General features: G+C 31.3%; 2 protein-coding genes and 1 pseudogene across 3 annotated transcripts; 1 reads left to right on the forward strand and 2 right to left on the reverse strand.

Moving 5' to 3' along the window:
* Positions 1–578: 578 nt before the first annotated feature.
* LOC114184292 (protein HOTHEAD) lies at positions 579–5,681 on the reverse strand. The gene is made up of 6 exons (XM_028071583.2): positions 5,523–5,681; positions 4,988–5,339; positions 2,076–2,386; positions 1,598–1,983; positions 922–1,490; positions 579–842 (listed from the first exon to the last, which is right to left on the reverse strand). The coding sequence occupies exons 1-6, from the start codon at positions 5,596–5,598 to the stop codon at positions 788–790; spliced, it is 1,749 nt and encodes a 582-aa protein (XP_027927384.1). The 5' UTR covers positions 5,599–5,681; the 3' UTR covers positions 579–787.
* Positions 5,682–14,112: 8,431 nt separating this feature from the next.
* On the forward strand, positions 14,113–16,240 carry LOC114183549 (EID1-like F-box protein 2 pseudogene; annotated as a pseudogene). The gene is made up of 2 exons (XR_014995012.1): positions 14,113–14,346; positions 15,370–16,240. The product of XR_014995012.1 is annotated as an EID1-like F-box protein 2 pseudogene (transcript).
* Positions 16,241–17,381: 1,141 nt separating this feature from the next.
* Positions 17,382–27,524, reverse strand: LOC114183329 (protein ROOT HAIR DEFECTIVE 3-like). Its single transcript, XM_028070306.2, has 23 exons — positions 27,304–27,524; positions 26,929–27,069; positions 26,747–26,813; positions 26,557–26,659; positions 26,119–26,189; positions 25,896–25,959; positions 25,734–25,799; positions 25,569–25,616; positions 25,414–25,476; positions 25,242–25,298; positions 24,904–25,062; positions 24,749–24,817; positions 24,569–24,660; positions 23,564–23,642; positions 23,149–23,314; positions 22,946–23,070; positions 22,358–22,620; positions 22,188–22,284; positions 21,926–22,093; positions 19,723–19,827; positions 19,365–19,459; positions 18,640–18,736; positions 17,382–17,989 (listed from the first exon to the last, which is right to left on the reverse strand). The coding sequence occupies exons 1-23, from the start codon at positions 27,311–27,313 to the stop codon at positions 17,750–17,752; spliced, it is 2,445 nt and encodes an 814-aa protein (XP_027926107.1). The 5' UTR covers positions 27,314–27,524; the 3' UTR covers positions 17,382–17,749.
* Between the last annotated feature and the right edge of the window lie 164 nt (positions 27,525–27,688).

A 27,688-nucleotide genomic window follows, 5' to 3' on the forward strand; every position in this document is an offset into this window, starting at 1 on the left:
AGTTTTTGCTACTTGTCCAATCCCAATTAATTGTTGTTCAAGATATTTGAATGTCTTTCCAATATTAAAGAACACTAACAAATCAGAGTTGTATTTTTTACCAGTTAATTCTTAGTTGGTCTCTGAGAACTACATTACTGATATATATATATATATATATATATATATATATATTTGAAATAGTTATTCTTAATATAACTGTATTTGAATATTTCTTAAAACAATTTGTTCATTAATAAATTCATGTTTCTTCCACTGAACACTTCTGTTAACATGTCTATTCATTGAGTGAAAAAGTTTTTCCAGTCATATATATTGATTTTATACATAAATTAGTTAATCATGTTTTATTACATTCAAAATACACTATGTTGTTCATAGAAAGTTTGCATGAGGAAACTTCTGCTCAATAAAATACATGTTAGATGACTGATAAACTACTAAAAGAATACATATAATATAATAGCCTTGGTCTAAATCGTTACACCGTGTCTAATTTTCTTCACGCTTCATCACGACACCAAAAATTGGTTCTTACAATTTCAAGTTTTAAAAAATGACTCGAGTTTAAACCGGCCTTGAGGAGTTGCAATAACTTTTTTTTTTCAGAAAACTCAAATCTAACTTCATAATTTGATAACCACTCTTCACTGACAATAAACAAACAAAATACATCCATTTCCAGCCCTAAAGGATACTACTACTAATAGTACTTTTTGTCTTCAAATTACAACCTTTTTCTCATTTTTCGTGAGACAATTTCATACTACACACTCGAGACTCATCCTTAAACACCACCCAATTTCCCCAACCTGTCCCTTAGAATCTTCAGTCCCATGTACCTGTTACAAATACAAACATATTATTAAAGTTAATTAAAAAAATGTACATCATTCTGTGCAATGTTCTGTATTTACATACCTGCCCATCATCATCACAGTGGCTTGAGGATTGGTTCCTGGCGACTCAGTAAACGTGGAGCCATCAACCACACGGAGTCTATCAACACCAAGAACCTTATACTCAGAGTCTACTACTTTCCCCACATGGCACCCACCATGGTAGTGCCAAATAGTGATCACAGAGTCTCTACAAAACTGTTCCAGCGACTTTGTGTCATTCGCATGTTTGGGTATGAGGTTGATATTTGCCTGCACAGTGATGTTCAACATTTTCTCTGCGCTTTCTTTGTCGCACATGGTGTAGTTTGTCACGTGCTGCGACTGCACAACCTTTATCGCCAAGCGAATACCCTCCACGCAGCGCTTGAGATCATAAGGGTGGCTGAAATAGTTGAAGGTAACTGCAGGGTTGTCCTCCACGTTAGTGTTTATCAACCTCAGTTCACCTGTTGACCAAGGATTCGCAACTTTTGACAGTATGAACCCTCCCCTGAATGCTTCTATCGGTATATCTTTCTTGCTCTTCACAAAAGCCTCAACAGCTTCTCGTGATCTTTGCTTTGGTGGGATTGTGGATAGCTGCCCAATCTGTTTTTTTTTTTTCCAAAAGTAATTGCATCATTTCCAATAACACGCTCTAAGTTTCTAACATTATCAGTAATTATGTAACCAAATTTAGCGAATAAAGTGCATACCTCTGCGGACAAGATACCATGGTGGCAGTGAATGCTGTCTTTGGACTGGCTAAAGCCACAACTGGTCTCAATGTACACACCCAGATTGGTTATACCTACAGTTTCTATGAGTGACTGCTGAACCGGTCTCTTTGAAGGGACAAAGATTGTGTTCATGGGGTTATCGGCCATGCCTTTACCAACAAATTCATTTTCAAGCACTACAGGGATGTTGAATTTCTGAAGCTCTTCTCTGGGGCCGATTCCACTGAGAAGTAGCAATTGAGGAGTGCCGATTGCCCCACTCGACACAATCACTTCACTCTGTCTCCCACTCCCCAGAAATGCCTGATGCTGTTTTCCATTTTCATCCTTGAAGATAACCCCAATGGCTTTTGGTTTTGTTCCTGCATCACCATTTTCATTTTCAGTCATGAGACAGTGATTTTAAGAAACAAAACATCGTTAGAAGTGTTTGTTTGTTACATGTTCATCGTACCTGTGGTGTCAAAAACAATCTTTTGGACAGTGGCATGGACGAGGACAGTGAGTTTCTGAGGATTTGCAGAAGCAAGCAATTCAGCGGCGGTGTGGCGGCGGCCAAATCTGTCAAAAATGGTTCCGCCAACTTTGGTTCCGTACTTGTGATCATAGGTGAATCCATTAAAGGGTGAGACACCAGCATCTAGAAGGCCGTCTCTAACTGCTCTCTGCCAATGTGAAAACTTTGGACGATGAACAACCTGCTTCTCCACCCATGGATAAGACTCGTTCACCAGCTGTGTATCCCACCCCACCTTTCTTATGAATCTGCAATTTAGTTTTCAAAATCTTCAGAAAACAAAAAACATGTTTCATACTACAAACTATCTATGTACCATGTCTTTTCTTGTTTCAGATAATTTATCATAGTCTTTCAAGCACATTTTATTATTAATTAAATATCCTGAAAATTATTAATGTTGAAAAAAATATATATATATACGTACCCTGTTTAAAATGAGTGAAAAAAAATGGGTAAATTTCAAAATAGAAAAATGATTTTTTAAAAATTAAATTTTGATAAATTTTTCTTATAATTTGATGCGTATTTTTTAAGTGTTTTTTTTACTTTTTATTTTCTTATTTTTTAATATTTTTAAATTAATTAAAAGATGACATTTTAAATTGTAAAACAAAATTGTTTTTTGTCAAATGTATTATTATCCTTCAAAATAATAGTGTGATTATTTTATTCATTCTGAAATAAGTGTTGTTTTAGTATTTGTTTTTAATAAACATTTTTTAGTGGTTCGTTGACATAATTTGATTGATGTCATAAATGATTTTAGAATTTGAGATTCTGTTAATCTTTCTAAACAATATACATTATACTAAAATGAAGGGAAAACATTTATATCATTATTGCTTTAAATTGTTTTTAAAAAATATAAAAATTGATTATGTATTTATTAAAAGAATTGTTTAATTTTCTTAACTAGTCTCCAACGATTTGTTTGGATCATAAGTAAATTAAGGATAAAAAAATATGAGTGGAAAATAAAAAGAATAAAAAGAAAAGAAAATGGAATTAAAAAGTATTTTATTTAGATGGATATAGACAAAAAGGAGAAGATAAAATAGGAATAAATAAATTATATCAAAATATTTATACTAAATAAAGTTAACTATATATTTTTAAAACTTTTAAATTTTTTACCCAATTTTTTCTCAACATTAAAGGTTAAATTATTTTAAAATATTTATTAAATTTTATGTAATAAGAAAAATTCTTTGAATTTTCAAAGCGGTAAATAACCAAAAAAATGCACATAATATTTCCGAATTATGACTAATGCTACATAACATTTATATATCATAGAAATACCATATTAATTTTTGTTCTTATAATTTTACATATATACAACTTTTATCCCTGATAAATTTTAATTTCATATTTAATTCTAAAATTTTATAAAATTAAACAATAGTATTTTGATTTACATATTAAAAAGTTAATAATATGTTAACAATAACATAAAATAAAATTGCTTAATTTTTTAAAAATTTGAAAAACCCGATCTACCATTAAAATTTTGTGGACCATATAAAAGTGGATTTGAGTATATATATATTTGTCACTTTTTCTCCGTGGATGTTGAATAACATTGACGGGTCCATGTAAGCATCAAATAGCAACACTAATAAATAAAAATTGAAATGAATGAGTGTAATTGTGATTTTGCAACATGTGAATTCAATGACTATTCCCAGGAACAGGGATCCAACATGCATCCTTAATGATTTTTACCAAAACATAAAACTACCCCACAATATATTCAATGTCTGTTTTGTGTGTGGTCTCTTTTCTTCCCTTCCTTTTCTTAAGATCTGACACTCTCACCTAACAACTTACATTGCATAAAATAGAGCTACCAAGGTACATACAACGGCATTTAATTCATCAACTTGGAATTTTGTCAAATTAGACGCAGTCTTTTATATATCATCGTCATTCTGTTAGACCCCATAAAATCCTCAAACCCATTTAAGATATACCAATTAACCTAATTTCTCTAAAAGAAGTATTTTTTTTTTTTAGAAATAGGTTATACTAAATATACCCTTATGGTCATTGTGTTATTAGGTTAAGAAATTTAAATTTAACTCAAAAGTAAGTTTTTGAGATACAAGTTTTAAATAAAAATTCAGTGGGTAAATTTGGATTGAATGCCATGGTCTGCTTTGGGGGAGTAGATCAATGGCATTCGCTTTCACCTTGGTCCATTGTTTAATCAAATATATAGGTGTGTACCTTTGTTTTTGGGTGGGTGGTGGTGTACATAATGTTAACCCCACACACACACAATTTCTTTGGGAAACAATAATCAACAACTAATAACGATAATGGGAGAGAAGGGAGAAAAAAACACACACACATTATTGAAGTTTTGAATAAAATTATGTTTGCACGTAAACACATAATTGGATTTAAAATGCTGTACTTGATTGTTGGAACAGAAAACTAGTAATAATAATAATACTAAAACAATGTCACATTATAGAAAATAATGAGTATTAGACAAATCTCATCAATGTTATTTCATTCATGGAAGCTTAAAGCATTAGTACGAATATTATCAATAATCTACGTAAGTTAGCATGTCAATTTATTTTTTGTTTGAATTGATCTATCAGGAGAATAAAAATGGGTGTTACCTACGGAATTAAATGGGCATGACTCCTATTTTTAACTCTCATCTTTTATTCTATGACGTGATTTAGTGTAAATCATTAATTAATATATTACTATTTTTATGTTTGAAAGAATGAAAGTAAAAAAATGGAAGTCTTAGTATATAGGATTATTTCTTTTAGCAGGGCAATTTAGTTTTTGTTTGAATTTACGTAGAGGATAAAGGTTGGTGTTACCTAGGGTTTGCTCGGGTGTAGAAGCCAGCGTTAATGGAGCTGCCACCTCCCAGAACCCTTCCTCTTGCATTCAAGACTCCATCGGTTGAAATGAAGTACTGAGAAGCCGAAGTTGGTGAAGTGTCTGCCAAAGCTATGTGAAAGTTTTGCAGGAATGACACATTGGGGTTGTTGAAAGGGACTCCTCCTCTTTCCAGCACCAGAACTTTGAATTTCTGAGACAGAGTTGCAGCCAATGGACACCCTGCAGTGCCACCTCCCACTATTATATAGTCATAACCACCATTGTCCCAAGACTCCATTGAACTCCCTCTCCTGATAAATGGGTACTCACCGTTCCAATTCCGCTTACCTGCAACCATAACAACAAGGAGAGTGAAGGTAAAAGGTTGTCTTATTGTATATTACAGAACATTGTTGTCTATCATCTATAGTGAAATACCAGAATCATTGTGTTTGAGATTGGTTTGTGTGAATGTAAGAATGTGAATAAAAAGTTTAGAAAGTAGAGCAAATGATTAGATATGGAATAAACCTTGAGAATGAGGTAGATGGATGAGGAGACATGGAAGTAAGTAAAGCAAGAATTTGAGTGCACCAATGGACGCCATTGGAGTCTCAGAAAAGCAGCTTCTTCAACCTCTAAGTGGCTGTCTCTGGTTGGCCTTCTCTTCTGTGTGCATGTGCATCATATAAATATTCTCAAATGTCCCCACTACTCTGTTCTTTGAGTAAACACACATATTTTTAAGAGAATGTTAACTAATGTTTTATGAATCAAATCCGTTTGTGATATATTGAAAACTAAAATATTAAGAAAAACAAGTTATTAAATATAAAAAACATCAAAACTCTAAACCCTGATCTTAAATTCTAAACTTGATTATCTATTATTTAATAGTATAATTTTTAACCGAAAGAAAAACATTATAGTAATAAAGTGGTGAAATTTAGGTTTAGAAAGAAGTGAATAAGAATGAAATAAAAGATGAAAGATAGCAGTTAATGGTAATGAATGTAAGTCTCCCGTGCTTGTTGAGAAAGGGTGAAACAGCATCTGAAGAAGGCATTTAATGAAGAAATGAAGGTGAAGGTTTTGGGAAGAATCTGACCGTTGGATTTGGCTACCTCTGCAAACTTATCCACCACTTTTATAACAAGCCAGCTCACTCACCGGCACCACCAATAAAGCTCCATATTTAATATTCTACCAAATATATCAAAATTCTCTCTCTCCATTCATGCTCTTCTTTTCTTTTCATTGCTCCTTTAATTTTACTTTATTACAATCATAAAATCCACCAATTCAATGTTGGAAGTCTCACGACAATAAAGACAATGGAAATTTACATTGTTATGTAAATGATGTAAATCCCAATCTTGTAAATTAATTTTGTAAAATTCAAGTTTAATTTTTAACATTAGAATTAAAAATTCATTTGATATGATAAAACTAATTTATGGTATATAAATGAATGTAAATTTAATCTTAAAAATCTTTCTCAATTTTTTCTTTTAATGTTCCTTACATAGAAACAATCAAGTGTAGACGTTCAGTGTTGGTGTATAATTATCACCGCACATGTCAAATGTAAATAAATTTTCAATATATAATAATTTTATGTGGTTGTCTTAAAGATGGAAATTGACAGATCAGAATCTGAATTTAAAGATTTGCGTTAAAATATTAGTGATTTAATAAATTTAGAAATAAAAAGCATATATCTGAACCTTGGTTTTTTTTCCTCCAAAATGTGTCTCCCGCGCATACTCTGAATAGAAAAATTTATTTGGGTGATCATTGCCTGTGTTATTGGTGGTTCTGTTTATCGGTTGACTGGTAATACATCAAGACAAAGGAGCCCAAGAACAACTATTAATGACCCATTATTTTAGCTTATCTACTTCTAGCGTTTCATATAATTAATCACGAAATTGATTTAGCTGTATTAGGTATTAAAAGCATTTAATCACAAATAAGTAGATCAATAATCTCAGTACTGCAGAATCGTACATACACTCTTATTATACATACAAACCAAATCATTACCCGTGTATTTGGATCGAGTTAGAAAAATTAAGTTTGGTCGAACAAACATTAAAATCTGATGAATGGATAAATTTTATTATTTTGCTTTAAAAATAATTTATGTTTGAAATTAAATGAAACAGAATAAAAATTTGTTAAACATTTGTGATTTTCAATACAAAATAAATTTAGTTTTGAACTTCTAAACTGAAAGTCAAATACACTGCAGCTGCTGCATGCAACCAGACACAAATTTGAATTATTTGTTATGTTTCACCAAACACTTACATAGTATTTATCGTACCAACAATTATGCAAAAATTAAAAGACAGGAGGAAAATTAGACACTACAAAACTCTCCTACAAGTTGCCCAACTGTGTCCAACTCATGTACATCATTAATAAATACAAATATATATAATAATCATTCCTTTATATATGGTTGATTTTGTTGATACAATTAATCATCAATATCTCCTATAGAATTTGTTTAGACAAATATCAGAGTGTATTTGTTATTTGTTGGGTTTATAATATTTTTTTTCGTCTTTATGAATCCATTTTCATTGCTTCTTCTTTACCCACGTTCTGTGTGTGCTTTAGTCATATAAGTTGGAACACCAAATAATCATTGGCTTGTGTATGTTTACTTTTTTCTAGATGAAGAGAAATGTGAATTCATCTGAAAACATGGGTGTGGAGTTATGTTTCTGATCCACACAACAACATATTTGCATGGTGCATTAGTTCCATTTATCTAAACACTAGGATTTGAATACATTGGTTCAAATTGATGTTGAGAATTATTAACTTGCACATGCTACACGCAAGTAGACATGAAAAGTTGAAATACAAAAAAAGAAAAAGTAGGAGTTATTACTAGGAAAGTAGTTGAATCAAAGTAGAATTATGCCACCCACGACCTCTTCTCAGATATGTAAATTAAGTATGTTATCATGTCTGTCACATTTCTATATTTAGCCTCTACTTCTTCTGAGATAAAAAAATAAAAAATATTGGAGTTAGAAGTTTAACAAGTTTCTTAAAATGAAAAAAAAAATAGAGATTTTCTTTTAGGGTGTCTGAAAAATAGACGGTATTTTCTTTAACAGTTATATATTTATAATAGATAAGAAAGATTTTTGTTGTGTAATCGGAACTCAACTGAGTTGTTAGGAAGATAGTTTATAACGATTTATAAATAATTAAGGTACGTAGGTTGTTTTTATATTTTAGGATCGATTTTAATTTAAATTTATAAAAGTGGATTTGTTAATTTTTTATTTTTTTTTACAAAATAGGGTCAAAGACAGGTGAAGTTGTCTTTCACCCAACCAGTTTTTATTTTTTATTTTTAAAAATAAAGTTATGTCATAAAAAATCGATTTTTATTAATGTAAAAAATGAAATCGTCTTCCTAATGATGATTTTATTTTTCAATTTTTTTTTTATTTTGGTCGCGTGTTGGTATTTTTCTGTTTTCATGTTCAACATCGTATAATATGACATAAACATGGACAAACAATGTTTAAAAAACAATCACGTTTGTTTTAGATATCGGATTTGAGAAGTTGCTGAATAACATTTTCTATTACTCCTTGTTTGTATTTACATTTGTCGCAGCGAAATTACCGATTTTACTACATGTTTGTTTTCTTAGTCACTCTATTTTTGCTTGTATGTACATGTCTTTTGCTCGGTTTATATTATAAGGATAAGGGCTTCGAAAAAGTATCAATTTGGAGAACAATAAATTAACGAACTCATTTTTACAATTTTGAGTTAAAATCGATCCAAAATAAATAAAAAAAAAACTATAATATATGAAAAATGAAAAAATTGTATTTCCTTTTCCAAATTTAAAAATATTTTTCCATACATGTTTATACGATAACCACTAACCAAATAAAAAAATAATAATTAGTTATTTATTCGTACACATACGGCTTCCTTTGTATTTTATGATCTTCCTTCAATAAATTCAAGGACATGACATCTTCTTCCCACGTATGACGGTAACAATATTGCCGATAAAAGACATCCAAAGGTTGTATTGCAGTTATACCCCACATGATTTATAAACCTACTTTCAAATTATTTATGTTGTGCACCCTACGTATATAAAGATGTAAAAGTAAGTTTTAATTGATCGGTGAGAAAAAAATATATCATTTTAAACATCAGTCAAATTGATTTGACTTATTTAATATGCACGAATTCCGTTTAAATCGGAGTCAACTTAGTTTAAATCGGAGCCACCTATTTAATATGTAAATGAACGAGGTTAAATTAAAAAGAGGATGACTATTAGAGATGATAAATAAATTTGTTTACGTGGGTATTATCCGAACTCGTTTTCATTTTAACGGGAATTTCTGCATTGACTGGGTATGGGAATCTCCGATTTTTTCGATTGGGTATGGGGATGGGAATGAGATGAATATATCTCCGCTATAATACCCGTCCCCGCCATATCTTCATCCTCATTTAAATTATTAAAATATTCACAATTAATTAAGTAATCATATATATATATATATATATATATTCTTTCTATTTTTTATTTCTTCTAAATATTTAGTTTGTCATGAAACTTATTCGCATCTCCAATATATTTTTTATCTTATCATAACCTTTATGTAATTATGTTAAAATGGTGTATATCAGTTAAAAAAAAAATATGTCTAACATTTGAATATTTATATTATTTTTTAATATTTTTATTTATTGTGTATTTTTCTTTCACATGAAAATGATTAATACTCTTAATTTAAGTGTTTAATAGCAAAAACATTTCATTTACTAAATAATATAAAAAAATATTTATTATTATTAATTTTTGTTTCATTTGAAGAACTTTTTTGTTTCGTTAAAACAATTTTTGTTATTTCTTAATCATTGAGTATATAAGTTGATATTTGAAAAGTTTTCTTAGATGTCTGAGATATTTTTCGTCTTATCATACCCTTAATTATACATTTGTTTTTATTTGCGCAATTTCTTCCCATAGTCTCCAAATTGTTTATAAGACACACATTTGTTAACCTTTTAATATTTTTATTTTTGTTTATTTTCATTATGTAGAATACTATTTCGATAAATTTTATCTAATTATTTTTTATTTTCTAACTCATTACAATCATACTTTAATTTTTTTCACTATAATTGTATAAATAATTTTTATTTACTAAAAATTAAAAATTTAACGTAATTGCCATTAATTTTTTTTATCACCATATTGAAGTTTAAAAGATACAAGATCTATGATAAAATTTTATTATGTTTATTATTTGTTCTTTGCGTCATTTTTTGATCAACCATTGAGTATATATGTTGATATTTGAAAAGTTTGCTTAGATCTCTAAGATATTTCTCATCTTATCATACCCTTAATTATATATTTGTTTTCTTTTGTGTGATTTCTTTCAATAGTCTCCAAATTGTTTATAAGACACACATTTGTTAATTTTTTAATATATTTTTTTTATTTTCATCATGTAAAATACTATTTCGATAAATTTTATTTAATTATTTTTTATTTTATAACTCATTACAATCATACTTTAATTTTTTTCGCTATAATTGTATAAATAATTTTTATTTACTACAATATAAAAATTTAATGTAATTGCCATGAATATTTTCTTACCACCATCCAACATATATTGTGGTTCAAAAGATACACGATCTATGTTAAAATTTTATTATTATGTTTATTATTTGTTCTTTACATCATTTTGATCAAGTGATGTATTATAACTTTTATTAGTGTATAAAAAACAGATTCATTATAATTTAAAAAAATTGAAGTAAACAAACATTTAAAATATATTTTAATTTGAATTTTTTTCCTTTTATATATATTTTTTTAAATATTTTTAAAATTTATCAATTAGGTTTCATTAATGTTTGCAAATTTAATAAATATTTTGGTTCTCATTAAATGTTATTTGGTATTCTAATTTAAAATGTAAACAATTATAATTTATTTCAAAGTATTTGATATCGAAGAAACAAGCATAGTCCTAATATTAAATATTTGATAATATTATGTTTTCTTTACCGTAATTTTTTATTATTTTATAAAAATTAATTAAAATTAATATTAAAGTAATAAGAAAATAGGTACGGGTATGTGTACGAGATTATATCCATTACCCGGTGGGAATTGGGATGAGTATGAGATAGTAAAACTCGTTCCCGTCCCGTTGCCATCCCTACTCGTAATTCAGTCACAACAATATATTATTATCTTTTCATAAATTATTTATTATAATTATTTAACAGTAGGTTGACAATATAATATTTTTTAAATATTATTTGATTGAATGTTTAATTTATTTGTTTATTATTTTACGTATATTAATACTTAAATTTCAATTATAGTGTAATGTTTGATGAAACATGTAAACATTTTATTTTTTACTATTAAAAATAAATTGATCAACTCAATAGATTGAGTAAAAAATTTATGTCTTAGAAAAAAGTAAATTAGATCGAATCAAGTCATTTTTATTTTAATATGTAATGAGTCCATTTATGTGAACTAGATCGACTTATTTTGAGAATTCTAACTATCAACATATATTAAATAAAAAATTATATTATATATACCTGTTTTAGTTACTTATTCCGTATTATTATACTTGTTTGTTCCCATCCATATTTAGCAAACAAAATATGATGAATATTCTTATAGAACTTCTTTGTTGAGCCAAAAATATATGGGAATTTTATTTTGATCACTTTAATCTTTTTTGGTCAAAACTTAGTAATTGATTTGATTTGGGAGGTAACAGTGCACATATCATATGTCATCATATCCTTGTCACCTTTATAACTGTGAAAAATTAAACGTCTTTGCAAAGATTTGTGAATGTGCTGTTTTTATTCATTTGCAGTGCAACCCTTAACGCAACACGCATTTGAGCCTGAGTAATAATAATTCATGTCTAATGAAATTTATGATATTCACGTTCCTTGCACAAATTCAACATAAATACCACTGAGGCTTCAAACACAAAACAACAAATATGCACGTACACACATACTATTGCATATGCATTATCAAATATGTTATCTTAAGTTCGAACAAATGATATCATTAAGATTAGATATTGTATTTAAGATATTATTTAAAAAATAAACTATATTTAAATTATTTTTAACTTTGATCTCAATTCATAAATGATATGAATCGATACAATTTTAATTTTTTATAAAATATCTGAAATTTTGTCTAAAAAAAGTCAAATTTTATTATTTTAATAGTTGAAGTTAGTAAAAAAAAAAATTGTTGTGAATGACTAATGTAACTTAAATACCTATTTTAAAAATTAGTGGACAATACATTTACATACAGGACAGTATATTATTCGAAGGTATTTTGACACCACTATCTTTTTTACTACCATTTGACACAATTCTTCATTACTATTCACTTTCTCTTCCTTCTAAAATTATAAAAATTAAATTTTATGAAGACTATTTTACCCAAAAAAATTGTCAAATAGTCGTCAAATGGTGTCAAATAACCTTTTTCCTTGCTCAAAATATCCATTGACAATTAATCTGTATGCGAGATGATTGGGAAAGGAATATACATATATATATATATATATATATATATATATATATATATATATATATATATATATATATATATATATATATATATATATATATTGGACAAGAAGATAAGAAAGCAAAAATAAAAAAAATTAATTTTTTTTAATAATAACATTAAGAAGAAGGTGATATACGGGATTTCATGACTTAAGGGGTGCAGGAAGAAAAAGGGGTGCAGAAAGAAATGCTCAAATTTCTGTAGTGAGACAACTTAACAGTGGTACGAGCCCATATGTGAAGTACTCGGTCCAAAAGTTATTGAGTTTGCTTATGTATCAAGAGCTTCTTCTAATACATTGAGCCACACACAATTGGGTTTTGCACCCCATGATTGCAATTTGGATCACGCAATACGAAAATATAATTATTTGAAAAACATTTTCATATTGTACATAGTGTAATACACTCTTAGATTGCATAATTTTAAATATTTTGTAAATTATACAATTCAAAATACGTTATTGAATTTGAGTTGCACAATTTACAATATATTTTTTAATCATACGATTTAAAATATTTTTTATTCATCCACAATTTTAAAAAAAAAATCATACCTATCAAAATGAAAAGAAAGAAGGAATTGAACAATTAAAAGCAATCAAGTAACATGATACTTTGACACATAATACATTTATTATTTTATTTATTCTTCATTCTATGTCTCATTTTCCAACATTTTGTCAATATTGGTTTCAATGGTTTCACAATTACCAACACAACATGATTTGGTTAAAAAGATAACTTTCTAACATTATGATTAAAAAATACAATTCACTTTGTTATGTTCATTCATATATTTTGCATACATATACTTTGTTTATAAACTATATTGAACTTGATGACATATCCAAACAAATTCCCATGGTCTGATCGTTGCTTTTGTTTTGCATCAATAAACATATTTATTGAGTTTTATTTTTCTAAATCTTCTTATTAGATCCTTAAAAATTTGCTGATAAATTGCTCCGTTTATCGATTAAATAATAATACACAAAAAGTATCCTTTTGCTTTCATCTTTAAGCTAAAGTCTACCAAATTGAATATATTATATTACTTTTGTAATCAAAACATATCAACATAACATTATAATTAAAATCTTTAAATTTAAAAATCAAGGTTCTAGACAGAAATATTTACCCAACTTTAGATATTTCAAAAAGTAAAAAAAAAAAAAAAACTAAAGTTAATATTTCAAAGGTTAGAAATTAAAACAAAGAATCTGATAATTTTCTAGAGATTAAAAACACCATTAACTCGTAACCTTACCAGTACGGTTCCTGTATCACTATATATAAAACATTGAATATTAATAAATTGTATAATAAATAATAACTATTTTAAAATATTTTCTTAGAGTACAATAATTTGAACCAAAATAAAAAACTAAAATGTAACCTGGATTGAATTGAATTCATCCATAAAATATGTGAAAATGTTGCATTGAAGGAACATGTCACGAACACATAAAATAAATCCAACCAAAGTGTTCTTTCTTCTACCACGTTTTTTCTTTTCAGACAGCTACCTCAAAGTATTCTCTGCTTTTATGGACTAAATTGCCCCTCCATTGAAGCAAAAGCAAGCTCAAGTTGCAATTGCGTGCTCATGCTTCCACAACCCTTCAATTCAGCTTTTCATTTGCATGCGCAGTTGGATTTCTCTAGGGTTTGGTGGTCACGGATCAAATAAGCTGAGGCTAAGGTCAGTAGAAAAATTTCGAATTTCCTGCCCCAATCAATAATCCATTTATTCTCCATTTCTTTTGCCGATTCCTGAGTCGAGGGTCGTTGTAAATTTCTCATATTGACTGCGGATTCTGTTAAATATCGAATTGGGGGTACCCTGCATTCTATGGGGGTGCCCGATAATTTTGTCTATCTAAAATCTGTTTTACAATTCACAATTGCAATGTCACTGTTAGGAAGTGAAAATTGTGTTTATGCGTAGGTAATGGTATGACCCCCCTACTGAACCTTTACTAGCGTTCATAAGCATAGTTGCCTGATATGATTTGTGGTAATGCAGCAGAATGTGTATATATTGCTCCAATTGTGGTTAGAATCGCGAGAACAATATGGTGTTTTATGAATTGTGGAGTAGTGAGTGGGTGAAGTAATAGTACTGTGGAAGTCTGTGACATACAATACCTGTTCAAGGGAAGGAGGAGAAGTATTTATATGTTCTTTTTCTTTGAGTACTTTAGTGATCAACCTGAACAGATGAATTCTTGATTCTTGTATGGCATTGGCATATGCTTCAGATTTATAATTTTGAAATTGATTAAATATGTTTTTAGTCTTGAACTTTGGACATAAAATTGAAATTTCTCTGTCCCAAACTTTGATACATTTTGGTGAGCACACTTAAAAAATGAATGGATATAGTCATCATAACCTAACTGTGTTAAATTTTATTATGTATCAAACGTGTTTTAGTATGGTGTTTGAGTTGTTTACACCATTTTGACGCATTTCAACTGAAATGCCAGTTTGGAACACTATTTAACAAGCCCAAAAAGTGAACGTCATTAAATTGAAATGACTATATCTATTTATTTCTAATGTTTGGAAACCAAAATATATCATAGTTTGGGATGAAGACAAATTTCAAATTTGCGTAAAAAATTAGAAACTAAAACCATATTAACCCCTTTGAAATTATTACTCTGCATAAAGTTAGTATTCCAACAAAAGGGTTGCCATAAACTTGTGATTTTCCTTCCAGTTTGGGCAGGTGAAGAGAATGATCCTCGCAAAGCAGTACCGATGCATACATTCATCTAGCTGCCAATGCACCAAAGGGCATTTAACTGAAGATGTGATATTCTTAGTATTTTATCACTTGAATTGGAATCCAAAGCTAATTGCTACACTGTCATGTGCATGCAAATGGTTCGATGATTTTGCGAAGCGAGTTCTGTGGAAAGAGTTTTGTCGAACAAGAGCTCCAAAAATGATGCTTGATCTGCAGTCTAGTGGCAGTCACAGTGTTGATGGGAACTGGAGAGCCCTAGGGAAGTTGCTTATCTACTGTGCAGGAAGCAAGAAAGGTGGTTTGTTCACCAACATTCACATCCCTGGTCATTTTGTTTATCAGACACGGTTTTCTAGAACATCTGGAAGGAGTTTTCTCTTACCACAATGCAGAACTGATGTTTTGTATGTATCTGATCCTTGCGAGCATCTGGACCAAGGTGAAGAGGGGGACATAGGGTTCTTCCGAGGAGTTTTTAAGTCATTTTCAGCTTCAAAGGTGAAGAAAATGCTTATCAAGAGAAGTGCCAAGTTCCATCCAACAGAAGTGTGTCCTTATTGTAAAGCAAAGTTGTGGAACATGCTGCAAGCCAATATGATTCCTCAAAGTGCTAGTTGCAGGTTGGGTTCCTATGAAGATTGTGTCGAGTATTATGTATGCCTAAACGGTCACATGCTTGGCTTCTGCACCCTGTTACCATTGTCTGATTCTGAAGAAGCATCTGAGTTGGTGTAATATAAATGATTCTCTGGTTTTTTCTTGTATCTGTAAAACGCAACTTTCTCTCCTGTTTATGTTTTCTTTTTTTGTTTCAATATAAAATGAAAATTGAGGCTGGAAATTTATTTGTGCATAGAAGGGTATGTTTTCTGTCACTTTCCATAATTCAGAGACAAATCAAAGTGGTCTCACAGAATGAACATTTACATGATATCTTTATGTTATTGTTTTGAATGATTTTTCAACGATTTCAAACAAAATACTTGATTTCATTACTTCAATTATTAGAATTAAGTCATATCTTCAATGTAAATGTTCATTTTATCTTCCACTTAAAATCTAAATCATAAAATCTTAAGATTTTTGTTCCTTGAAATCCCTATCCTCACTTCTCATAAATGTTTCCAAAGTATATTAAAGTTTCACCAATTCTTTCAAATTATTTCATATATCTCAAATCATATGGTAAAATCTCAAGTATTTGAAAATAAAATGAAAATTTAAGAGTTGGGAAAGTAATTTTTAATTATTAAAAGTACTATTAAACATACCAATTAAGATTAAAAAAAAAATCCAGAAGACATTTCCTAGTAATGTGTATTGTTGAGTTTCGTCTAAGTTGATACATTTATGGAGTATGATCCATCACTCTTTTTATGTCATGGCAGTAATTTAAAAGTATTTTTTTTTAATATTTCTATTTAGACGTGTAGACAAACATTTCCATAATTTTTTTTACATAAAAAGTTGATTTACATATTATTTAATTAAATTATTTGGTATAATTTTCTAAATTTTTATTTTTAATTTGTATATAAATTTATTTAATTTTTGCTGTCGTACTTTTTTATCTTCCAAAAATAACTTGCGAAAGAATTTTTTCTAAACAAACTATTATTAATCAAGTTACTCTTCACTTTCAAACTCTAATAACAAAATTATGCTTTCAAATTCTTTTTAAAATCCGATCAAATGTATCAAACTAAAAGAAGGTTGCAAAATTAGTAAACTATCAACCATTCGCAAGTTCTATGTCTAGTAAACTATCAAGTAACCAATGGATCGTTGAAATATCAATTTGTTAAAAATGAACATAAACAATTTGAGTATTCAAAAAGTTATTTTGTACCTTATCCAAGTATTATAGCGTAGACATGTTCACAAATTACAGTTCAATTTTTCGAACGCGTACTTGTTAACTACACAGTATACAAAACCGTGCTTGGTATGCCAAAGCCAAATAAGATGATAGAAGTAAGCAGTTTCTACTTTAAACATCGTATTGCATGATAACCAATTTGGCAGCAAACATAATCTTACATACAGTTGCATCAGTCAAAATCTTAAAAATCTAATATAAACACACGACTCCAACATTTAAACTTTCAGAAAGATACACTCAGACCACATTCAACTCTTACACACAAGATTGAATGCACTGCTAGTATAAAAAAATCACAACCTAACTTCCCATATTAACTAAAGAACCTAACTGGAAGACTTGCATCATACCTTTCAATGTCTTTAAAAATGATCACAAGTCATAAATCTGCGAACAAGAAAAAACCCTGCAAGACCCTACCACCCTTCAACAGAATAGTTTGCTTTTCAGTTAGATAACTACCTTTACCTACTCTTCTTTTAATTGACTGATATACTCGGATGAGTCAGTTCTATTACCCATAGAAGTCACACGAGAAGAAGAACTCGATGATGTAACTCTACCAGAAGGAACAGGCCTCTCATAGCGTTTTGATGAATTTCCACTATGGTCATCGGCTGCAGCATTCTGTGCCTCCTCTGCTAGTTTTCTCATAAGGTTCATGATAATTGGAACAAACTTGCTAGACAAGGAGATGAGTCCTGGAAGCTGAAAGAAAAAGGGAACATTAGGATACTAAACACATCCTGTAAAACACAAGCTACTATGGTACATACATGCTCTACTGTATCTATTGCACCGGGTTTGGTAGAAGTGCGAAACACAAGAGAATGAAATCATATGGCAAACCACATGTGTTACTTATACATAATTTTGATTAGTGCAAGAATACTGTAGTCTGGAACTTGTTTCAGGAAACCCTTGCAGGAGTATGTAAACATTAGATGGGGTCTGTTTTTTACAAGGTATTGGTTTGCAAGTTTCAGTTTGTTTTAATGCTATATTTAATTGATAAATGCAAGTAATCCAGCATGTACGGTCATGTCCAATGGGTTGATTAACCTCTTTTCTGAAACCAATATCAGGGGAAGCCCAGAAATGTTACATATCTTACATGAAAAAAATCAAGACAATATTTTATATCCAGTAAAATGTATCGTTTAAAATCTTTCGTGAAGGTCAATTACACCTTCCCTGAAATTACTCCAACAGCTGAACCCAATATAGTAGGTAACGGCTCGTTAGCTGAACTAGATACTAATTGTCACAGCTCAGAAGTAAACTTAATAAACAGGATAGAAAGAACTAACAACTATAAAAAATCTAAGAATGAACAACAAATCATAAGAGATACTCACAGCTCCATTTTGAAATTCTCCCGCAACGTCAAGCTGCACCCATAGGGCTTTCAAGAGAAGATAGCCAACAAAGATGACACCTATATACAAGGGATTTCTGCCATACAGAGAAGCAAACTTGGGTGAAACCAATTAAAGTAAATAGTTGGATAAAAGTCAAGAAATTTCTGTAGGTTTGAACATTCTTATGTTTTTGAAAATGCCCATTTAATAGTTGATGTAAAACACAAATTATGGAGTTTATTCGGGTACACTTCTCTTTGTGTGGGTGCAGTCACCCCTTTACAATTTGTCGTTAATGAGTACCGGTAGCTTCATAAATACAAGGCAGTATAAATAACAATATCGTAAGCTCTTTTTTGTATTTTATGGATGCTAAATGTATCTAGCAAGTTAGCAGCAGTTCCAAACATGCCATTCCCGAGGTTTTGGGACAAGTAAGGAGGGCACAGCCCTTTGGCAGATTGCAATATATGTTGTTGATTGATCACATGGTTAGAAAGCAGTAAGAGAATTTTAAGGATGTTCTAGTTAGTTTGTTATGAGATAAACTGGTCTTTTGACCTCCTTATGGGGCTCAACCTAATGGTTATTTCAGTGAGTTTAATTAGGGTACATGCAAACAGAGAAGATAGATGGAGATTAAGAGCGAATAAAAACGGAGCCTTATTTTCTTTCAAAGGAAGAAGTTAGAAAGATATCAGGTAGGTAAAATTAGCATCCACCTTAAAACTGTCATAAATTCATTAAATCCAAGAATAAGCAAAGCAACAATTGCCCATGGTGGAGGTAACCAATTGTTGCTACGATTGTTTGCTTCCTGAAATTAAAAAGAAATTTCATCATCAATATGTTAGTAAAACGTTTGATCAGTAACTAAACAATATGGTACCATAATATTCATCATAATTTTTATCAAACCAATTATGTCCCCTGGTTTGCAAGCAACAATGTAACCTTTACACACGGATATTAATTAAAATAAATTAATAGCATTTATATTTCAAATAATTTTTATTTAATATTTTTCCTATGAATAGAAGAACCTTGAAAGTCATAAAAAGAATGGAGAGAATATCATGCCTGTGCAGCAATGGCCTGAGACACAGTATATTCTGTCTCTATCTTGAATTGCCTCCACAATGATTTGCACTGGACAGGTGTGATCAATGTTTTAGTGGATGGGACCTTCAAAGAAAATTAAAACACAACAAATGATCAGTCACAAGGATAGAAAATATTCCCAAATCATGAGAACGTGCAAGATATCTAAACACCAACATTCTTTAGCCTAAAATACACACTAAGCAATTCAGAAGAAAGCACTAAGTAATTTTCTATATATTTTATTTATGTTAGGAATGAAGGACCATGTAATATTAAACTTTAAGAGCAAATCCAAAGATAATATCAGAAACTATCTTAATAGAGATATGACTGTTGTAGTCCTTATAAGTTTAGGACAACTTTCACTTCACAAAGTGGTTTTGTGGAGTTAAGTCTAAGCCCAAATTCTAAGACTTTTATGTGAGGCAAGGGATGAGGATCACACATAAGTCCTGCTGATTATTTGAATACAGAAGTGCAGAGAAATAAGTGTAAGGAAGTGAAGAATATGAGGAAATTATTGGGAGGAGGAGACTGTCTTTGCAAATGAATACCGAAATAGATAACCAATAACTAACAAATTAGTCCAGTTAATCATTTATTGGGAGGTTATAAATTGAGAGGGGAAGAATTAACAGACAGAATTTTGAAGTTGTTGCGGGGATGGCGTCGGGTCTCCCAAACTACCTCGGTATTTGTTTATTCTATATCTTAAGTAAAATTTATATTATTCTTGTATTTTGTTTGCCGCTTCCTCTGAAACCCAAGTGATATTGAGTTCTGTCCAGGAGCTGCGCACACACAATCACATAGGATAAAAAGGTGCCAATGGTGCCTAGTATTTACAAGAATGGAGGTAAGATTGGACTCAGTGCAGCTGGGACCAAGATATGCAAGAAACTTGGTTCAACTTGCAAACTAGACTCAAGAAATTGGAAGAAATGATGGAAAAGGTAATGTTCGTGGTGTGTTATAGATTGTTGTATAGAGGGGATTGTCAGAATCCCTCAAGTGAGGAGTGACTAGGGATGTCAACGGGGCGGATAGGGTACGGGTAGTAGTTCTCCCGTACCCTACCCGTTGAATAAATATTCGTCCCGTACCTGTATCCATATCCGTCGGGTATCCGTTATGCGAGTACCCGTCTATTTTTTTCATATCCGCGGGTATCCACGGGTATCCGCGGGTATTTACAAAAATATTTAAAAAAATAATTATTTAACCATAATTATTGTTTGGATCAACAAGTTCCCTTTCTCCAATTGATTATTGAAAAATAAACAAATAAAAAATCACTACCAATTTATATTGTAGTTTATTTTTGAATAAAATATTAAAGAAATTACTAACTTCATCAATGTCCACCTCTTACAACATTGTATAAAGTTTCATGTTGTCCAATTTTAATCTAGAAGAGCCTTAAAACATAAGGAGTTCAATAAAAATTTCTAACAATCACTTAATTAAGATATCTAAGTAAAAGTGTTAATTTCATTACCTTCCATGTTGGTCCATAACCAATCTTAGAGACACATCAATGCCTCCACAGTATATGGAAGTAATTTACTCATTTGTGGGGTAAGAATCTGACTACCATTATTGAATGAAGACTCATAATGTTTTTACTAATATATATATATATATATATATATATATATATATATATATATATAATTTTTCTGAATTAAAGTTTTTACTAATATAATGAAGACTCATAATGTTTTGACTCATTTGTGCGGTAATAATTTTTCTGAATTAAAGTTTAGCGGGTACGGGTATCCACGGGTACGGATACTATGATACCCGTACCCGCCCCGTTAACATGCGGGTATCAAAAATACCCATACCCACGGGTAGCGGATATCCATTTTTAATATCCATTTCCTATCCGTTGCGGGTTTTATTCGCGGATACCCGCGAGTACGGAATTTTTTGACATCCCTAGGAGTGATACAGTTCAATAGTTCCGTGCAACCTTTCGATTACAGCTAAATTTCTGATCCAGTTTGTACTAGCCCGCCTTCTCACTTTCTGTTATTTCCAAAAACTCAGGCTCCCCTAGTTCTGTTCTCACCCTGATACCAGATCAGGAGAAGAGATATACCTGTTTATTATCTTCATAGATTGCATTTCTGATCTATCATTTGTCAAATATAATGTAGCAAGAACAAAATTGCACCTGCTCCCAAGTGCTTGAAGCCAGTGGATCGAGTGTCGTGATGCTCTTCTCTTTACCAGCATCGCTTGATGAATCTGTCAATGCGACTGTTAATGTTTTCTCTATATCATAAATATCATCAGCATCAGCCAAACGAATTACAGCCATTACAGACAGCAACTTCAAGCACTGTAAATGAATAAATTTGGTTAAAAGGGTATCTCAATCTCAAATGCAATAGAAACTCGGGTAACAATATGTGAATCTTAATTATATATCATACTGAAGAGCGGGAAGACTTTGTGATGGCTCGAATATCTTCATTACCCGTCCAAATACGAGGCATTGAATCAGAATCATGACTAAACAATGTCATAAACCTGCATTGAATTTAAAGATAAGTGCCTCTAATAATGTAGAACTTAATAAGTCAACTTAGCATGAAGTTTATACCTGTCCTTCATACGGATTAGAACTCTGCCAGCCTCTTCCCTAGCCCTGGCTTCTATCACACCCTTTGCATAATCCTCTAAAGTCACAATCATGCTATTTTTTGTTTCTTCATCCATATCATATCTGTCAAGTTCCAAAGAGAACCCAGAAACAGCTGCTAGAGTCTCACGTTTAAGAAGTTTCCTTATCGATGGCCAAGTATCACTATTAGCTCCATCCAATAGAGTTTCAACAGGTGCAGATAATGCCTCCTTCAGTTGTTCCTGCAAGCGTACTACTATCAGCAAATTTCCTAGGAAGTTAGCCACTCTCCTATATAAACACAGCAAACTTCTAGCAAGTATCACTAAGAAAAAAACTTGACATAAACTTTGACTGTCCATTATTAATTGGCAAAATAATGACAAAATACATTGTATGAAACCATCAATTTGCCCTTTTTTTCTCCCCGATAACTGTAGTGGAAACTCTTTTTTAGTTCTAATTTCAAATGGCCACCTACAAGATTTCAACCATTGGTCTATTTGGCCCAACACGAGATAAAATTCTTTCAATATAAAGCATGAATGAACAATGTTTGACATGTACCTCATATGATGAAACTAGTTCTGATATCTTAGATGCACGGACAGATAAGACATGTGCATCAACATCACGCCGTAGCTTCTCCCTCACTTTAGATGTATCCCAGTCGGCTATTTCAATGACAACATCTGCAAGAATAACATTTTGGTGTCAAATTGTAATTCACTGACATCCTTCATCATATTGAGGCATATAAGACTCAATACCTGCACATCCTTCGTCAAACTTAGCCATACAAGACTCTACGCACCTATTAGCAGCAGAAGAAAACCCTTGCCCTCCATTCAAAGCCTTGTCAAATGCTTCCTTGAACTTATCAAAAACTATGGACCTTACATGTCCCAGCGCAGTTTGGAATGCTGGTTGGGCAAGCTAACCAATTGAAAAGGCATTAAGCGAAATATAGCAGCACTGTAGATCTAAGACTTATGACTACTCTCCGAAAACATCTAAGAAAAATAAACATGACCAACAGTCCAATATCTTAATTAGTCAGTCTTATTTCAATATCATTAATTTTGGTTTCTCGTTGTTTTATCGCTATTTCATTTATTTTTACATGAAATTAAAGATAAAAAAAAAAAAACATGATTGTGCAAGAATGAACTTAAGAAGAATTACTTGCAACAGTTTTTCTTGAAGTTGCTTTTGCTTTGCCGTTCTGACACCTTCGTCAAAATAATTGGCTTCAGCATCATATCTAGAGTTAAAAAAAAAAAAAAAATCTCAATTTACCTTCAATCAAAATCAAGTCATTTTCATATAATGTTTCAACATGCATGACAGGTTCCTGGAAGCTAAAGAAATAGTTAAAAAGTAGTTAGAGTTGTTAGGTGTTTCTAGTAGTAGGGCTCTCAGCTTTAATAGTTGAACGAGATTCATCCTGAATTTCTACCTTTGGGGATTTAAGAGTAGTTCAGTTGTAGAAAGGGAAGCCATTTTTAAAGGAAAGACCAACACAAGAGGAATCTCTTCTTTTCTGTTCGCATTTCATTCACCAATAATATATTCATTATTTTTCTTTATCTCTGGTACTTCTCTTCATTCTTGTTTGTGGCTTTCATCTTAAACTGCATTTTATTTTTTAAGTTACCGTGTAACATCATAGCAATAAAACTGTCATTGAATGTATAAAGCTGTGAGGTAAGAAACAAAAAGACCATGAAGTGAATATTCATCCTCCTTCGACCACCTTGGGCAATAAAAATCACTCCTCGCTCATTACATCAGTTCACGTTCTCAAAGTTTCTTTTTCTTGTTTAAATGAAGATCTCTTGCCGTCTTAATTCTTTGTAATTAATATCTACTTCTAAGTAATAATAATATGTATCCCAGAACCAAAGGGTTTCTCACTTCAAGAAAGTACGAAAGAGGGTTGTTGTTTGCAGCATTTCTCTTGCGTATGGAAAGAGGTTGTTTCAGAATTTGAATTCATAATCAACCCAATCACAAAGGACAACTTACAAAAAAGCAAGGATTCAATTAAACAACAAGGCAAAGACTCTAATATTTCCAAACAGAAATAGTTTAGAGCCCTAGGATTTAGCAGAGAGTTTATAATATGGCATTTGCATGGAAGTCAATAAACGAGCCATAAAAAATGTCATAAAATTGGACCATACTCACTCTGAAAGACAAGTGGTAAGGATTGAATTGAGATTTTTCCCAAAACCAGAAATAGGGCCAGATTGCACAGCCTCTTTCAACTCACACCAGTCCTGAGTAGTCATTATAAAGTAATTTCCATGACATTAGTACTTACGATTGTCAAGTGTTGGACAACTATACAAAAAGAAATGTAAATACCTTATTTGAAACAAAAAGGTCATATTTCTCATTAGCAATTTCTTCACATCGAACAGTAGCAACCATGACCTACAAGTGGTTGGATCATATATAATTAAGAAAATCGACATACATGTAAAACAAAAACAGTGGCACCATAACCTCTGCTTATCTACCTTGTGTGCGGGAAGGTCGAGATCCTTATTCTCCTTAATGATTTTCCAGATTTCCTGAGCACTAAAAGAAAAGCCAGAAGCAGGAACCACTCCACGTCGATCCCCTGCAAGGCCACCGGGAGCGATAGAATGCTGGAATCGTTTCCTCAAGTTGGCAACCTACATTTAAAACTAATCAATAATAGCATAAGCAAATTGATTAACTTTGTTTTACACTATGAAAGCTAAACTAATACAAATCTATGCATATACACAGTGAGCCACATCAGACACATGCTGGTATCTAGTCATTCAATACCAACATGTAAATCAGAAGGAAGCTAGTGCACAATTCACACCTGTTCCTTAAATTGTTCTTCCTTTTCTTCGAAACTAGAAAGAGCAACAACTTCAACCTGGTCATTGGTATCCAAGTGCAAAGAATTACTATAAAAGTCCAATACAATTCTCCTATGCATAAGCGAACATCATTAGTAAAGTTTACTGATTCAAAACGGATGATGATCTTACAATGAAAAAATCACTTAATGGGGTTTCCTTATGGGCCTCTGGTTTAGGAACAGAGTCCCATATCTGTCAAGTAAAAAGTACAGAAATCAAGGTGAACAAAAAAGTTGGATACCTCTATGATAACATCATATAAAAAAGTGACATGACTGAATTACCTTCTGAATATCTTCTCGCAAAACAGGCTCTAAATTTTCAAGCGGTGTCTATGAAAGGAAAAGGTTAACCACGTAGTAAATAAAGATATACAGACAAGAAAAAACATGAAAGACTAGAAAATATTTAAAATTAGCAAAACAAGGTGTAGCTTTTTGCTTTGACACCTTTGTCTTGTCACGTATGACAAACAGCAATGTTGTTTTGCGTGGACTAAACAATCTCATCATGACCTGAAAGCAAATACAAGCATCCAATTAGATAAATAACAATAACAACTCGTAAGATTGCAAAATGCTGCCTGCAGTTAATCGGCTGTTGAATGATACCTGAAACACAGTTTTTAAAAGAGGCTTATTTGCAGCTTGTTCGCGGCCAATGTCATGGCACCACCTTTACAAATATTAAAGAGGAGGAAAAATCAGTTGCACAAAGGAAGAAGATATAACCTAAAGGACATTAAAAAAAGACAGCAACTACACAGACTTGAAATTTTCTTGTACAAGTCTGTAATAAATATGTCCAAGGAAGAAGAGGCCAGAAAGAACTCACATGTTTATTAGCACTATATCAGAAATGGCCAAAGCAAATAAAGCACTCTGCTTTTCAAATGCAGTGTCATCCTGAGGGAAAGACAATTTCAGTATAATGGAGAAACAACCAAAGGCAGAAGTATAATCTCTCCTTGTCCTATTTTTTCCTAAGGAAATGCAGACCCAGTGGTCTAGAATAGTCAACTTTCTAACATGCATAAATGTAATAAATCTGAGAGCTAATTGAATCCTCTCATTTAACATGGCCAAAAAAAATTAAGAGTACTGTAAATTATAATAAAAAAAGGTATGGCGAACTATGTTTCACTGGAGCAACAAACACATCGACGTCTGTGCAATGAAGTTAATGATATAAAATGAAAATGCAAATGACAAAAGGCAACAGACTCTGGACCATGACCACAATGATCAAAGTAAGTTAAGGTGGAGAAAACACCTCTCCACGCTCTCTTCCATCTGTACCCTCCAAATCCATCACAAGTGTACAAGGCTCTATGCCAACACATTTAGCCATCCAAATTCCTTTGGTTGTTTGAGACCTGAAAACAAGCACGTGATATGTATCAGTTTTCCACCTTGCTAAATGGGCAAGGTCTAAGAGATAGATGAGAGTTGTAACAACATGCCTTCCTTTAAATGCATCCATCTCTCTGAAGTTGGTATTAAACAAAGAATTTAAGAGTGTACTCTTGCCTGTTCAAACAACACAAGACAATTGTAAAAATGGCTTCGCTAGGAATGGAATTCATCACCTCTTCGTCTATTATAATGTATATATGCTTAAGATAACGAAGAATATAAAACATACCACTACTTTGAGGACCCATTATAGAAACTACGGCATAGGAAAGCCCACATTCACCTAACTTAACTTCTTTCATGAAGTTTTCGATTCCGGCAACATTGATTGTACCATCTCCATCAATAAGCTGAGTGGAACAACAATGGTCTGAATAATAAACATACTTTCAAGATTAATAATGTCGCCGTTCAAAACATGCTACGGATTAAATCAAATCAACATTAAGGAATAACAATTTACTAAAACTGAGAAGTATTAAAAAAAAAAATCAGATGAAAACATTGTTATCAGTTATAGCTGCAGGCATCGTTTCTATTTCGTTGAAATTGTACTAAAAGGCTTTGATAAGTATATTTCAGGAAATGCATGTAAGAGACGTACCCATTTGCATGAATCGGGATTGGGTTTGAAGAAGGGGAAAAGTTAAGAGAAAGGGCAATCTCTCATCTTACAAAATCATTTACAATTTGGCTTTTGTTCTTATAAACTATCTTCAAACTGTCTCTGCCTAATGCATTTTCGTCTTCTTGTTTCCGCCATACAACACAACACAGAGATTTTTGTTCTGTTTAACGGTGTCAAACATTTTCCCCTTTTTCTTGAAAAAATTCTTGTGTGGACAATTGTTTACTATCTTTCCTATTTTATGCATCTTTAAATTTGGAAAAAGTTGTGTTAGAATAACCCTTCTTCTTTTATTCTTGCCACTTTCAACTTCTTTTGAATCCATTACATTATATAATATAACATAACTTATGAGACAAAT

Source organism: Vigna unguiculata, chromosome 5, assembly GCF_037176805.1.
Source record: "Vigna unguiculata cultivar grain cowpea cultivar isolate G323 ecotype 2 chromosome 5, ASM3717680v1, whole genome shotgun sequence".
In the NCBI taxonomy this organism is placed as follows: Eukaryota; Viridiplantae; Streptophyta; class Magnoliopsida; order Fabales; family Fabaceae; genus Vigna; species Vigna unguiculata.